The sequence below is a fragment of the Electrophorus electricus genome, chromosome 14 (genome assembly GCF_013358815.1).
Source record: "Electrophorus electricus isolate fEleEle1 chromosome 14, fEleEle1.pri, whole genome shotgun sequence".
Lineage (NCBI taxonomy): Eukaryota > Metazoa > Chordata > Actinopteri > Gymnotiformes > Gymnotidae > Electrophorus > Electrophorus electricus.
Window position 1 is genome coordinate 20,350,612 of NC_049548.1, and position 16,061 is coordinate 20,366,672.

The 16,061-nt window shown below is 44.0% G+C and overlaps 1 protein-coding gene across 6 annotated transcripts in view; it reads right to left on the reverse strand.

Annotated features, from left to right (window-relative positions):
* The window catches only part of oplah (5-oxoprolinase, ATP-hydrolysing), a 21,967-nt gene continuing 5,906 nt past the window's right edge, over nucleotides 1–16,061 (reverse strand). For 4 of the 6 annotated variants that reach the window (XM_027017458.2, XM_035533829.1, XM_027017450.2 and 1 more), the window contains exons 5-28: nucleotides 15,731–15,845; nucleotides 14,869–14,992; nucleotides 13,596–13,791; nucleotides 12,877–13,042; nucleotides 12,466–12,604; nucleotides 11,986–12,053; nucleotides 11,312–11,628; nucleotides 10,847–10,959; nucleotides 10,308–10,478; nucleotides 9,539–9,676; nucleotides 8,924–9,062; nucleotides 8,659–8,771; nucleotides 8,300–8,451; nucleotides 7,892–8,052; nucleotides 7,595–7,696; nucleotides 7,232–7,406; nucleotides 5,635–5,819; nucleotides 5,254–5,400; nucleotides 4,444–4,578; nucleotides 4,116–4,265; nucleotides 2,035–2,192; nucleotides 1,709–1,869; nucleotides 1,518–1,615; nucleotides 1–1,362 (exon numbers count right to left, since the gene is read on the reverse strand). In XM_027017458.2, coding sequence (XP_026873259.2) covers nucleotides 1,204–1,362; nucleotides 1,518–1,615; nucleotides 1,709–1,869; nucleotides 2,035–2,192; nucleotides 4,116–4,265; nucleotides 4,444–4,578; nucleotides 5,254–5,400; nucleotides 5,635–5,819; nucleotides 7,232–7,406; nucleotides 7,595–7,696; nucleotides 7,892–8,052; nucleotides 8,300–8,451; nucleotides 8,659–8,771; nucleotides 8,924–9,062; nucleotides 9,539–9,676; nucleotides 10,308–10,478; nucleotides 10,847–10,959; nucleotides 11,312–11,628; nucleotides 11,986–12,053; nucleotides 12,466–12,604; nucleotides 12,877–13,042; nucleotides 13,596–13,791; nucleotides 14,869–14,992; nucleotides 15,731–15,845 — 3,582 coding nt within the window. In that variant the 3' untranslated portion in view covers nucleotides 1–1,203. Of the gene's footprint in view, nucleotides 1,363–1,517; nucleotides 1,616–1,708; nucleotides 1,870–2,034; nucleotides 2,193–4,115; nucleotides 4,266–4,443; nucleotides 4,579–5,253; nucleotides 5,401–5,634; nucleotides 5,820–7,231; nucleotides 7,407–7,594; nucleotides 7,697–7,891; nucleotides 8,053–8,299; nucleotides 8,452–8,658; nucleotides 8,772–8,923; nucleotides 9,063–9,538; nucleotides 9,677–10,307; nucleotides 10,479–10,846; nucleotides 10,960–11,311; nucleotides 11,629–11,985; nucleotides 12,054–12,465; nucleotides 12,605–12,876; nucleotides 13,043–13,595; nucleotides 13,792–14,868; nucleotides 14,993–15,730; nucleotides 15,859–16,061 lie in introns of all 6 variants that reach the window. The other 2 variants (XM_027017467.2, XM_027017477.2) reach the window with 2 other exon arrangements.

Sequence of the window (16,061 nt, forward strand, 5' to 3'; positions counted from 1 at the left end):
TGAATGAGTGTTAAATGTCTTTAATGTTACGATACTAGTCCAGTCACCTTATCTAGACAATGCAATGACCTGAATGACTACATGTGTCTGACAACCATCACCAGGATCTGCACCATAAGGTAACCACTCATTTTCTCATTTTCAAATTCATATAATCCCAGTGTTAGATCACAGTCCATTCTGTTTAGAAAAGTTTAGTCTTTTCAGTAGTTATTAAAGCAACATACAAGACTCCACCAAGGAAGTCTTGCCCTTTTATGGGTGCCATGAGGGTCATTAATGCGCTCAGGCTGATAACCCTATTAAAGGTCAGAGTTTTGGTTGTGATTTCCTGAGGATGTTTTGATAGCTACATATAATAATAATAATAATAATAATAATAACAACACAAGTCAGTCTGTCCAATAAATTCGTCTGAGAACATTGAACCCTCAACCAAAAAAGCACAAACACACAGGGTTAAAACACTGCCAAATCACATTAGACTTACATAACTGTTAGATAACTGATATGCATTATGATAAGAGTTTATTAAAATGCATTTTTTTTTTTTTACATGCAGTATTTTGATATGGATGGTTTTCTGTTATTTTCTGATTTTTATGTTAAAAAACATTGACTTTTAAGTGATGGTGTTTATGCTTTCTAAATCTGCTGTTGTTCATGACTCTGGTTCAGTTCCAAGAAAGGTAAAGGCAATTCAAATATCTTAAGATGACATGATCACCCTTATTTCATCAATGTATTCACAGCATATTTAAAAGTACCCACGATGTTTTGTAGAACTGCTGCTTGAATGTAATGCATTGCATTCATCCTCCATGTCTACTGACAGTATACGCTGCACAATGGTGCTTCCTGACACAGTGTTTGGGAGGGCAGATGGTCCACTTTTCTGCTTGATCTTACCTCCCAACCTGCCTTAACCAGGCCATGAATGCCCGAAACAGGCCATGAATACAGGTCTGAGGACTACTCTGACATCTTCCCAGGGTAGCTGGGTAGCTCTTTAACCAGTTACAGGCCATGGGCCAGCATATCCAAACACAAACAGCAAATATCCAACCTGTCAAAAAATAAATGGTAAAACAAGGCTTCACTCTATAGGGGATAATCTGCAGGGGCCCACTAGACTGATCTGAAGTCAGAGTTGTGACTTTACTTCGGGCTTCTATGGGTAGAGGTCACACCACAGTCAGGGATTCACACACACTCCTGAGCACGGCGGAATTCAAACACACTGCCTCTCTCGGAGAAGGCTTTGTTTAGACGCAGTCGACTGGAGGACGTTTGGGTGTCCTCCTTCCTCTCCTCCTCTCTCCCATAACCACCTCCTCCAGGGGTGTGCAGAGAAAACATGTCCTGCACAAGACAAGAAGACAGAAATTGAAACGCATGCTTGGCAGGGGAAACCAAACTATATCTATACACCCACAGCCACATATCCACACCCACACCTCCACACATACATACCCACACCCCAACATCTCCACACCCATTCATTCACACCCACACACCCCAGGCTCGAGGTTGATTGTGGTCTTTGCTCCTAGGTTTAGCACTCTGCCATCAGCTCTGTGTAAGAGGTTCAGACCTGGAGATCCATTCTCCCCTCCTGAGACAGAAACAGAGAAACAAATCACGTTTCCCATCATCTCACAGTGTATGATTGAAGAGTGTACGAGTTGTGGTGCTGAAGAGCGGTTACCATGCAGACCATAAGGTCGCATAGATCGCCTTTCCGTCAGGACTGATAACACCACTTTTTTCCGGAACAGAAGCTTCCTGATTATGCCATCACCACCATGGTAACAACCTCGGCCTCCAGAGCCAGGCCTGAGAGAAAACTGCTCTAAAATCACTGGATACCTAAGAAAGAAAAAAAAAAGAAAAAGATAGCAAGAGAGAGCGAGAGAGCATGCAGTGGACCAGGCAAGCTGTGAACTCTGAGCACTGGTGTTAATTTTTTTTACTGCACTGAAATCTTGAGTGTGAATCTGTCTAGAAGTCATACACAGTTCAAGAATTGCACACCTCTTTTCCAGAATCTCTGGGTCAGTGATGCGCGTGTTGGTCATGTGACTGTGGACACCGCTCCGCCCATTCCACCCTGGCCCTGCCCCAGCACCACCAGCAACAGTTTCATAGTAACCGCTCTTCTCACTGCCAAAGGACACGTTGTTCATGCAGCCCTGGGAGGCAAAACAAGTGTGTGTGCGCATGCATGTGAGTCTGTATGAGAAAAATAAAGCAATTTAATAATAAATATGATAAAAATGGGAAGACTGAACAATGCAGAGTAAGGAAGAATGGCCAAACGCTTTGAGACTGACAAATTGTGGTTTTCACAATTTACTATTTACTGCCTAAAAACTGCAATTCACCTTGGCATGCTGGATATCAGCTTCTAGGTAAATTCTTGACTGATGGCAACCTATTTTTGCCAAATCAGTGCTTGGAGTTGATCACAGTTCCTGTGTTTTTGTTTGTCCACCCTGTCTTTGAGAAGAGACCACAGGTTCTCAATGGGATTGAGATCTGGGGAGTTTCCTGGCCATGGACCCAGAATTTCAATGTTTTGTTTACTGAGCCACTTGGTTATCACTTTTGCCTTGTGACATGGTGCCCTGTCATGCAGGAAAAAACATTGTTCCTCACCAAATTGCTCCTGGATCGTTGGGAGAAGTTGTTTTGATACCATTCCTTATTCATGGCAGTGTTCCTAGGCAAAATTTTGAGCAAACCCACTCCCTTGGATGAAACGCAACCCCACACATGAACTGTCTCAGGATGCCTTACTGTTGGCATGACACAGGACTCATGGCATCACTCACCTTTTCTTCTCCGGACAATCATTTGTCCAGATGTCCCAAACAGTCTGAAGGGGGCTTCATCAGAGAAAATAACTTTACCCCAGTCCTATGCAGTCTAACCCCTATACTTCCTGGAGAATGTCAGTCTGTCCTTGATGATGTTTTTCTTGGAGAGTAGTGGCTTCTTTGCTGCCCTTCTTGACACCAAGCCATCCTCCGAAATCCTTTGCCTCACTGTGCACGCAGATGCACTCACACCTGCCTTCTGCCATTCCTGAGCAAGCTTTGCACTGGTGGTGACCCGATCCCATAGCTGCATCTTCTTTAGGAGACGGTCCTGATGGTCGCTTGACTTTCTTGGGCGCCCTGAAGCCTTCTTCACTGCAAGTGAACCTCTCTCCTTGAAGTTCTTGATGATTCGATAAATGGTTGAATTAAATCAGCTGCCCTGTCCGCGTTAACAATTTCTTCTGAGCTAACGAGAAGATCACTGAAATGATGTTAGCAGGCCATTTTGTGGCAGGGCTGGAATTCAGTGGCTAGAATACAGCAATTGTGGTGATGAAGTTAATTTTCATGCCAAAGAATGACTTTGCAATTAATTGTAATTCATCTGATCACTCTTCACAATCTAGAGTTAAGGCAAATTGCCACCATAAAAACTGAAGCAGCAAATTTTGTGAAATCCAAAATTTGTGCTAGTCTCAAAACTTTTGGCCACAACTGAACACACTAATGAAGAAACCCTGACTGTGTATTTACACTAGAATGTGTGGCCTTTCCACAGACTGACTGGACTAAGACACACCATTACAGGACTGAACTACATTACCTATAAAAGCCATCAAACTCCCCTAACATGTCAAATGATGAGCAGTGTTTTGAGCCGATGACCCAAACTGACCGTATCAGATGCCAGCTAAATACAAAGGCTGTGTTCAGCCATGATCTGCCTGCTAACGGTAACAGGGCACGCTAATCCTAACCCTAACCTTGACCCTAACCCTGAACCTAGAGTAGCATGCTAACGGTAACTGCTGGTGTTGGCCTGCACACTGGATTTCTTGTCAGAAACATGAAAAGGTTTAGAAACAGTTGTTTGTAAACAGAGGTTTGTGTTATGTACTGAAGAGCTGCGTCGCCTAGTATGGAAGAATTCTGTACAGACAGAACAGTTGTGTTGTTACTGAAGAGATAAATAACAGTCAGTTGATTTCTGTAGAGACAGTAGAGAGTTCATCATCTCCTCTGCACTAGAACTCCACTCTGTGCTTTCACACAATCAGCAATAGACCTGCTAACCTGGGAGGCGGCACACACTTCAAACGCCTTGAAGATCACATCCACCACTCTTTGTGAGGTCAGCACATTGCCCCCAACGACCGCAGCATTCTGAGATGGCTGCAGGATGGATCTGGGGGGAATGATGACTTTGATGGGGGCCAAACACCCCTGAAGAGTACACACACACAAACACTGAGGATGTAGTGATTGGGACATGCCCTTACCAAGCATATTCAATTTCACACTGTTGTCAGGTAGAAAATTAGTTCAACAAAAGAATCTCTGAAACTGTTGCTAAATGATTCAGCCACTCTTTTGTGTGTGTGTGTGTGTGTGTGTGTGGTACCTGGTTTAAGGGAATGTCCTGGCCCACCATACACCGTAAACAGTAGATGAGAGCTGAGAGAGTGATTGCGCGAGGGGCATTACAGTTCCCCCACACTTCAAACCCAGTACCTGAGAAATCAAACACAGCACTCCCCTAGAGAGAGAGAGAAATGAAACACATCACAGTCTGATCTCTGTAGTATGCAGTGGTCTGACCTTTGTAGCCTGTTGCAGTCTCATCTCTAGTAAGCACTGGTCTGACCTCTGTAGTATGTAGTGGTGCGATCTCTATACATAGTGATGTCTTTAGTACATAGTCGTCTGACCTGTGTCGTATGTAGTAGTCTGGTCTCTATATGTAGTGATGTCTGTAGTATGTAGTCGTCTGACGTGTCTAGTATGTGGTGGGGTGATGTCTGTAGTATGTAGTAGTCTAATTGCTGTAGTATGCAGCGGTCTGATCTTTGTAGCATTTTGTAGTCTCATTTCTAGTAAGCAGTGGTCTGACCTCTGTAGTATGTAGTGGGGTGACATCTGTACTATGTAGTGGTCTGGTCTCTATATGCAGTGGTGTGATGTCTGTAGTATACAGTGGTCTGGCATCTGTACTATGTAGTGGTCTGGTCTCTATATGCAGTGGTGTGATGTCTGTAGTATGTAGTGATCTGACCTCTGTAGTATGTAGTGATGAATGTTTACATTTTTCATCATCATGGAGTATAGTAAGGTAAGACTTGTTTTCCATAGGTATGATATAATGGCCATATAATCATGTATAACGTATAACAGGTTTGAGCTGGTAGTCTGCAATCAGTGCTTTCTCTCACACCTCCTGTTCATTTATCTGGACTCTCAATTTGATTGGAGTTCCATCATCCATGTGATCCTCTGCCTCCACCTCTAGGGAGCCAGTTTGCTGTTGTCTGTGACGGGCAAAGTCTTTCAGCATGTCTCTAACAGCCAGCTCCGCATTGCTCTATACACACACACACACACACACACACACACACACACACACACACACACACACACACACACACACACACACACACAAAACTAATGCTAATAAATACCACAGAAAAGTGGTAGAAAGTCCTCTATGGGAACCCCATAGCTCAGTAAATAAATGACAAACAAATAAAATACTACCCAACCGACAGACAGACAGACACACACACACAGACAGACACACACACAGACAGACACCCACCTGAATGTAGCCCATGTATGCCTGGACCACAGTCAATCCATAGCTGTCAATCAGTTCCCCCACCAGCTGGCTCCCTCTCTGATTGGCTGCTACCTGAGCCCGGAGGTCTGACAGATTGTCATGGAGATTACGTGTTCCAGAGCATCCTGGGTACTGAGCTGGAGCCATGAGGGCATCGGTGACAGCTGAGGGAGAGGATGATCAGAGGAAGAGGGTGATCAGCAGAAGATGGACCCCAGGAAAAGCAGAGACCAGAAAGGCTTGTAGACCGGATAGGGATGTAGACTGCAGAGAGAGTGTGGTAGACAAGATAGACAAGTAGACTGGAGATGGGAGATAGATGTACACTAGAGTGTAGTGGTCAACTTACACAGGTTTTTTAAGGGCTGATGCAGATGCCGATGCAGGGTGACTGATGGCCTATATATAAGACCGATATCACAACTGATATAACACAATTTAATTAATAGCAATAATATTTACATAACACTTTTATCCAAAGCAACTTACAATCAGGGCTGAGCACAACTTGAGTAAGTGAGGGTTAAGGGTCTTGCTCAGGGGCCCCAACAGTAGTAACTTGGCAGTGGCAGGGCTTGAACCAGCAACCATCCAATTACAAGTCAAGTACCTTAACCACTGAGCTACCACATAAACTCGAACTAACTATTACCAACTATTACTAACTATTACCACCTTCCCAATACTGTCCTGAGGCATCTTTTTGTATGTTTTAGATGGCATCAATCACTTATGATAGCAGACTGTTGATTTGAGCCCTAGCTATGCAGCAGGTTTAGCTGGTTAAAGGCTTGCTAAGACTACAATTCCCCATAGAATGGCAAAACAGACACAAGAGGGAGCTCTTACATCGCTCCAGAGCAGCCAGACTGCCTGCATCGTACCTGTAGGCGTTTTTTGAATATCGGCCTTGTGAACGCAGGCATCGGCTGATGCCGATTATCTCAACATGACATTCATCAGCTTGATTAATCAGCCATCCGATATATCGGCCCACTACTACCACTACTAGAGAGAGACACTGAATAGAAAGAGAGATGTAGACCAGCAGGAGATGTGGACTAGAGAAAGACGTACACCAGAGGGAGATGTAGACCAGAGAAAGACGTAGACCAGGGAGAGATGTAGACCAGAGAAAGATGTAGACCAGGGAGAGATATAGATGAGAGTGAGCTGTATGTTAGAGAGAGACATAGGCCAGGGAGAGTTGAACACTTGTGGGAAAGTGTGGAAATCTTAAAAGCTGGGCAAACTGCACGCTGGTGCTCAGCAAGCTAAGGTTAGTGGGCTAGGGATCATGGCACCTATTATCTGGAATAACATTTCCTGTAATTTATTTTGTGGTGTTGTAGTGTTCTCTGAGCTTGATATTTTGGTGGTTTCATCACCAATTGAGGTGACCTCATCAGTGCCACCAAACCATTCAACCTGAGCTACCAATATTTGTTTTTATTTATATATTTATTATTATTATTATTATTTTTACTTTTTAAATGCTTTTGGTTATGTAAAACACTTTGAATTAACATATATGAGTTATGCAAACAAACCAAATTTTTCGCTTTCTGTTTCTTACCCTGCTCCTGGAAGACTCCCTCAGTGACGAGTTTAAAGGAAGTGAAGACTGCCCCTTCCTGCTGCAGAGAGGTGGAGTGTGGGGGCATAGACCCAGGTGTGATTCCCCCTATGTCTGCATGATGCCCCCTACTGGCTACAAAAAACACAGGACCACTCACACCAGGGTGAAATACCTTGAAGTCAGAAACAGAGACAAAAAGAGTGAGTGAGCGAGCGAGCGAGTAAGAGAGACACCCAGCAAGAGTGAGAGAGGCACAGAAAAGAGAAGAAAAAAATGTTCTTTATGCTTATACATTTTGTATCACATTGTTACACCAGCTGAATACAACAGAATGGAACAAAGTTAAAGTAGTTTTTTGACCGGAGTAATGACAGAGAGGTCTGGGAGATGACTGCCTCCAGCACACGGGTGATTACTGAGAATCACATCTCCCTCTTTTAAACTGTTACCCAGAGCCTTCAACTGAGAGAGACAGACAGACAAAAACACAGAAAAGTGAATGAGCCGTATTAATTGTCTAATGTTGCGTTCAAATAATCGTTTGATACCCAAACTCTGTTACTGCATATTCACTGTGCTGCACTTAACTCAGTACAAATTGTACTGGTTGTAACGTGCCCCGTGTCGTACGGGGTGTAACGCGTTTAATGTATTCACCTGGTACTGCACAGTCTCCTGCATTGCTCCCAGATGCACAGGGATGTGTGGCGCGTTGGACACCAGGCCACCGTCAGGTCCAAACACAGCACAGGAGAAATCCAAACGCTCCTTAATATTTGTTGAGATGGATGTTCTCTGCAGCACACGGCCCATCTGTTCTGTGTGTGTAAGCGTGTTTGTATGGATTTATGTGTGTGTTATTGAGTGTGTGTGTGTGAAAGATAAGGGAGACATTTGTAGGACTTGTCTAAAACAATGCATTTTACACTTTTAATTAGAATTTTAGATATTTTGTTCTTTTTTGTTTGTTTTACCCTATCCTTTATGTACTTCTTTATTTTGTTTTGCTGATAGTCTCTCCTCCTCTCTCTAGTCTCTAGCTCCCCCACCCCACCCCCATCTTACCTGCGATGCTCATGAAGCGATGTGAGAAGATGGACAGGCGCACAGCGTTCAATTCTGTTCCCAGTACAGTAGGGCTGTCTCCGCCCACACTGATGCACACATCTCCACCCACTGTTAGCTCTGCCCTGCAGCCTGGCTCCACCAGGATAGTGCTGCACAAAAAAAGGCAAAATCAGTGTTTAATGGCATAGAAAATCCACACCAAGCAGCCATAGGGTAGATCCACACCAAGGAGACATGAGTCTTTTTATGCTGTTACTACTAAGGTTATGATTGATGTTGTTGAGTGCAGCAGACTGTGCACAAGTTCACAGGTGTTTATTGTAATAACTGCATGGACACAACAGCACCCCACACACCTGTTCTTCTGGATGATTATGGCAGGTCCCTCAATGCCATAGCCACACGTCAGGTCTTCCCACAGGTACACGCTGGTGTCCAAGTAGCCTTCGTCAAAGTAGCACCGTGTCACCTGCATCAGAGGAATCAAAAACAGGTACTGACACTCAGAGTCAGACACAGGGACAGACACTAACAATTTCTGTAACAGTGCAGTGTTGATTCTAATTAGGTTTTGAGTTCTGACATGTAATTCTCTGTGTGCTATGTCGTAGTCTGCAGAACCTTAGCTGGTCTAGGAGCTTCATGTCCTGTCTTTCCAACCGTCATCGATCTGATGCCAAACGTCCCTGATCCTCGCACACGGATATCATCTACCATTACAGGCCTGTCTGGAATGGTGAAACCAAACTCCTTCAGGTACCTGTTATTAGTAGTTCACAAGACAGAAAGAAAGAGGTTACTGAGCCAGTGACCCATTTTGTGAAAGAATGCGCTGAAGGAGCACTATGAGTATAATAATCTGAGCTCTATGTGTATTGTTCTCAGAAGCACTCTCTGTCACTGTGGGAGCATGTGCAACAAACAAAACAATAAATATAGGTTTGATTGTTAAAAGGCAAAAGAAACATGGTGGGCAGCACGGTGGATTGGTGGCTAGCATGTTTGTGCTAGGGTCTTGTTCTCCCTGTGTCAGTGTGGGATTCCTCCAGGGTCTCCTGGTCTTAACCTCCTCCCCTTCCCCTACACTTGGTGTCTGATTGAGAGTACACTGTTTTCGGTGTGTGAGTGAGTGTAAAAGCTGATACCTGTCTGTAAAGCTTCTTTGAGTATGAGAAAGGTGCTATATAAAATGTAACTAATAATAGTAACAATGAATCCACACACACTTAAGAGTACCGTTTAGTGAAGGCGGTGTAGTAGTCTCCAGACTGGCAGGAGTGAGTGTGTGCGGGGCAGCTGCTGCCACTGACCATGAGAGCACAGTCGGTTCCCTCATAGCGCATGTGCAGAAACACCTCCATACTGATCTGAGACCTGCAAAACACAGTCACTGCCCTCATAACGCATGGGCAGAAATGCCTCCATACTGATCTGAGGCCTGTAATGGCAATCCCACCCTCTGTCGCTGTTTGCCTACTATACAGTGGTGGCGGCAGTTTTCACAGGGAAATGGTGGTGCATCCCAGAGACGGGTTGGGACCCACGCTGACCGAGCAACCTAGACACCCGATAAACCTAACCTTCTGAAACCTGGACTACACTGCTGTGTGAACGTCTCGTGTGCATAAGGGATGTCTTCAAACAGGAAGCAGTTTGTGAGAAAAAAAAATTATGACCTAATATTGTGGGTCTAGCAATACTACACCGGTTTACAACCTAATTTTTATATAACGCATCTCTAGTATACGGTCACTTACCATGAATAATCATTTTAAAGCATTCCCGGTATTTAGACAGGAATTCAAACACCAAGTTGAAACACACTTATAACCCTAAGGATTATTGAGAAATTGATCAGTGTAATACTGACTGGCCATACAGTCCATACAGATGCTCTGTGGTGTTATGGTTGTTGAAATGGTGTCGGAGGATCTGGTGCTGCGTTTACCTGCTGAAATTGTGTTTGAGGTTGTGGGCTTGTTTGTGTTTACTTGTTTGTGTTTACCTGTTGAAGCCACGTTTAAGCAGTACCTCCTGGCAGCACTGGGAGAGTTCCTGAATGTGGCGGTCAAGCTCGGAGTATGAGTTCTCCCTGTAGTGCAGAGAACAGGGCTGCTGTCTCTCCTCCACAACATCAGCCAGAGCTAGACCATATGCAGACAAAACCCCACTGTATCTGCACAGAGAAAGCTCCATTTCAAACAACCACAGCACTGCACACTTTCAGTTTCCCTGGTCTAACATACTTGCTTAAACAGCTGACTGATAACTATCCCAACCCAAGAGTCCATCTTCCAATGCCAATACAGGAGTCTCCAATTCCAACCCAGACGTTTATTACCCAAACCCAGGAGTTTATTACAATAACACAAACCCAAGGTTTTTCCAGGATTGTTACCTCAAGCACAAGTATTTTAAGAGTTTAACTGGCTGTGTTGAATAAGTGTAAATACTGAGCCGGTCTGAGCTGTGCTTGTCCAGGACCCAAGTGAAACAACCCCACACCCTCCCTCCCTCTCTCTCTGACACACACACAGGACATACTTGTGAATGAGGACAGTGTTCATGCCCAAAGTCCTGGCAATGGCGCAGGCGTGCTGACCTCCAGCTCCACCAAAACATGCCAGCACATGCAGGGATGTATCATGACCCTTAGCCTGGCACACACATTCAGAGAGGAGCTGCTCACACTCACAGTCGCCAGCACACAATCTGAGCTGCCCTCATGGCTGCAGACCAGAACCAGGTATGATCATACCCCATCAATAAGGACAGACAGGGCATGTTTTCTCATGTGCAACATTTACATAACTTGTTACATGCTAACAAAAAGTTATATAACTTGTTACATGTAGACAAAAACTAATCACAAATATTCTTTGCATTTTGCTACAGGTTGAAGATATGTGGTCGAGTTTGTACTGAATATTCATGAAGAATATTGCTTGCATGTTCACTTATGCATCTGAGTGAGCACACCTCATTAGTGTAATATCAGTGCCACATTACCTGAGTCAGAGCTCTGATTGGACGACACATGGCCTCATTTGCAACTCTGATGAATCCCATGGCAACCTCCTCCACACTCATTTCTGATTTGGCACCTTTTAGCATGTCACCGTATGATTGGGTAGTTCTGTTGGCATCGCACGGTGGTTGGTTGCTGGATAGGAAGTGGTTGATGTCATGCGTGAGCTGCTGGAAGTGCCTCATAGTTTCCTCCACGGACAGGGGCTCGTTCTCTCCTGGTCCGAATATGTGCGGGAAGAAGTCTGGCAACAGACGGCCTAGGGCCAGGTTAGCATCGGTAACCGTGAGAGGGCCCCCTACAGAATAGCAGAAGGCATTACAGTAATGGATGCTGCATTTGGTTCACTCTAAACAGAATGGTCATTACATATACAGGAGCTGACTGATATTGGCAGGGTCACTGATCTATACAGACTCACTGATTTATACACTCATTGACTGATATAGAGTAGGTTGACACCGATTGATTTCTTGAATCTGAGCATTCTTACTTGATCTGAAATTACTACTATGTATATAATGTCAGGTGTTGTAAGAAATGCTAAAAATATTAGGTTACAGATATACTACATATTAAAATATTAGGTTACAGATATACTACATATTAAAATAATAGGATACAGATAAAAGCAAATACAATCTGGTTTTCTCACCTTTCCTGTAGCACACAGGGCCAGGGTGAGCACCAGCAGACTCAGGCCCGACAATAAACATCCCAGACCTATAGTGAGAGAGAAAGAGAGGGAGGGGGAGAGATATGAACAGTGAATGAAAACTGATGATCATGACTGTGATATATAAATATATTACATACCTATATCTGATATATCAAATATAGAAAACTGATGACCATGATTTAGTCATATATAGATATGGAAGACGCCTGTATGTTTTCAGTCTGTGGTTGACTCAAGAGGACCAACGTTGATGGTCCTGAAAAGAAGACAGTGCTGCATTAATCTGTTACACTTTTACTCCTAATAGACTTAAAATGTTAACTCCTAGTTATGTTTTAAGGCATGATGTTCGATTTTGGCCACAGGAACACAGCTGAAAGTTGAACCTTTTTACAACAAGTGTGAATATGTGCGAGTGAATGTATATGCACGCGTGCGTGTTTGAGTGTGTCCTACCTAAAGAACAGGCGAGATCCCCCTCCTGCTGCGACTGTGTTGATGTCCAGCTGCGGTGCCTGCAGTGTAACTCCTGCTGTCCTTGCCTCAAACACGTGCTCATACTGACCCGCATAGCGACTCACGTCTGTCGACGTACCTGCACACACACACACACACACACACTTATGCGTACACACCCGCCCATCAGTCGCTACGCTCTGAACAGCGGTTCGTAATCGTCACCTTACTAGCCAGTCTTTAACCATGAGCCTTTAACCCTAATTCCAGATTAAAAGACAAAATTTCACACGACACAATTAGCTCTTACTTCTGCTCATCCTCACACATTAGTGATGTGTTAAATGGCGTTTTGTGCGTTTTTTGCTTTGTTTCCGCAGGTCTCTCCCACACTAACTCCACCTCTCTCACCTCCCATGTCGAAGCCAATTACAGGCTTATTGTAGGTGGAATTGTAGGAGGTGACAGCATAGCCCACAACACCCCCTGCAGGTCCAGAGAGTACTGCCCGTGAGCCACAGAATTGCTCCATCGGAGTCAGACCCCCATCAGACTGCATGAATAACACATCCACATTCTCTCTCACACACACACACACACACACACACACACACACACACACACACGAGTATATATAGTCACGCATGGACACACAAGTGCAGACACGTGCGAACATGTGGACACGTGTGGAGATACACAAGTGTGAACTCAAAAATAAGAAAGTAAATAATGTAAATAGGAGCAGAAAGACTGGGAAGTGCACAGAGACGACAAAGCAGAGTAGGAGTGTTTGCAGATTCACTACAGAGATTGAGCGAAGACACTGCTCTGAATGTAGTGGAGTGGAATTTTCTGCTACTCACTCACATATTTTGGTGCAGGCACACACGCACACATACAAATTTATCTATATAACCAAGCATCTTTACAAATGTCCGAGTCCAAGCCCCCAGTAAGCAAGCCAAGGGTGACAGTAGCAAGGAAATCTCCATAGAGCATGAGGAAGAAACCTTGAGAGGAACCAAGACTCAAAGGGGGGGGCCCTATGCTCCTCCTCTGGTCATATCAGTACTCACACGAACACACAGACGCACACACACATATACGTGCACGGACACATACACACTCACTTTCAGCCCACCCTTGAAGGCTGAGGTGAAGCCGGTCAGGTAGTGGCGTATTTTTGGTGTGAGGTAAGCATCAGCACACACAGTGTGACCACGGGGTACCATCCTGATCATGGGCATCACCTCACTGGACAGAGACACTTGCGTGAAACCCAGTCGCCGTGCCAACAAACCCACAGCCTTCTCATGAGTAGGCCATCTGAAACACACACACACACACACACCTGACAAATATTACACAACACATGATTCAGGTATCTGACAAAAAAACTCCTATTAAGACAAAGACTCATCAGGTTCAACAACCAGTATCCACATACATGGAAGAGAGAGCGAGAGAGAGAGAGAGAGAGAGAGAGAGAGAGTGAGAGAGAGAATAATAATAATAATAATAATAATAATAATAATAATAATTTAGTACTTTTTTGGCATATTGTGATATCATTATCATCTGGATAGCTCATATCACGCATCTCTAGTTGTCTAGTTTAAGACAAGACCTAAAAATTGAGAGTTAAGTAATACCAGCCAGTTATCATTGGTATTCCTGGTGAAAGCAGGAACACTGTTAATTAAGAATATCTAACAGTAATACAGTTTACTGATTTTACAAATGTTACACTTTAATATTAACTCAAACAAGACTAATACTGTTCTCCAGGAGTCTCTCATCCTTTATACCATTAGTCAACCAGTAAGTGCATTAGTCAACCAGTAAGTACTAACTGGGTTCACTGTGCATGCTCTCAAGAAGGCTTCAGGAGTCAGAGTAGAAAATAGTCTACACACACACACACACGCGCGCGCGCACGCACGCAAGCACGCAAGCACGCAAGCACACATGCACGCACAGACACACTCACAGAAATACACACACACACAGGCACATGCATACATGCATGCACACACACATGCAAAGGGATACTAAAAGTGTACTCCTCAAACCTTTACCACTTCCTCACACATCCACAAGTTACAACTTTTATAAATACATTTATATGATCTAAAAGAACCGTTCCCCAAGCATTCTTTATTTCTGGCCCCTGGTCTGTCGCTGTGGTTTCTGGTAAAATCCAAACAAACCCAGAAACTGTGTGCAGGTTTGATCATGTATCCACTAACAAACATGTATGCCCATCTGGTATCCACTACAGACACGTGTGCCCATCAGGCATCCACCACAGACACGTGGGCCCATCAGGCATTCACTAACAAACATGTTTGCCCATAAGATATCCACTACAAACGTGTGCGCCTGTTGGTGGTGCTCACTCACATGTAGGAGTGCAGCAGTAGCACAGCCAGGCTGCTGATTCCTCTGGCTAGTACTCCCCTCAGCTCCCTTTCCAAATGCTGCAGATCCAACTCCTGCCAAACCTCCAGGACCTCACCCGTACTGCCTTAGAAAGAGGACAAGAGAGGGCGAGGGGCAGAGAGAGAAGCTAAGTATGCCCATATGTTCTTAAAGGTTTGCTAGGTTTGCTCGCAAACCTTAAAGAAGATTTGTCTGGTTTTCGAAAGCTCAAATTCTCACCCCACTGAATTGTGTTTAATTCTAGTAAGTTCCTCAGTGCTGAAAGATTTTAGCAAGGTTGTGGTATGAATGATTGCAAATGATGAGAACTAATTTATAAAATGGGAGGTTGAAAAATAACTATCCTGTATATATCCTGAAATCTATCCTGTAAATTATCCTGCATATAGAGCAGGATAAAGAAGCTTAATCCTGTAAGGAAGGGTAAGGGCAAGGAAACAAGACAAAGGAGGGGAATGAAAGTTAAACAAATATTTAACCCAGGGGGAGTTGCCCCCCACTTATCAAAGCTCACAGAGGTCAAGGGTTGCCCTGTGAAATGCCATTTAGATATGTGCACTCAAATGGCCTCACACCACAGTACGAGAGAGATAATGATACCTAAATTAACATTTTCTCTCTGTCTCTCACACACAAACACACACACACACACACACATATATTCTAATCTATAAAAACCTTCCTTATACATTTTTGATACACACTATAGTCAAACAATTTTAAATTGTATATACTGCGTCCATAACATTTCATAAAATTCCAAATATGAGTTCCAAGTGTAACGCTGAAGACTTATCCGCATAGAAGGTAAGGGGATTTCTACCTGTGACTAAACGTTTGGGCTCCATCCTGGGCAGTTGACAGCCATCTTGCCTAAGAACAACTCTCTCATCCACTTCAATCACCTCTTCATAAAGAACCTCAGGCATACACACCTCCTGTAATGAAGGACTTCAGAAGACACTGATCTCTCTGCTGTGCTAACACTCACACAGCAACAAGGGGCAGAGAAGACTCCAAGGGCTACACAGTGATCAGAGTGAGGTGATCATTTGTTACTCTAAAACAATACATAAAATCTCATCTCTCCAGTTTTTCCAGATACATCAGTGTGTTTTGCATTTGTGTGCGTGTGTGTATAGGTACTGTTGTAC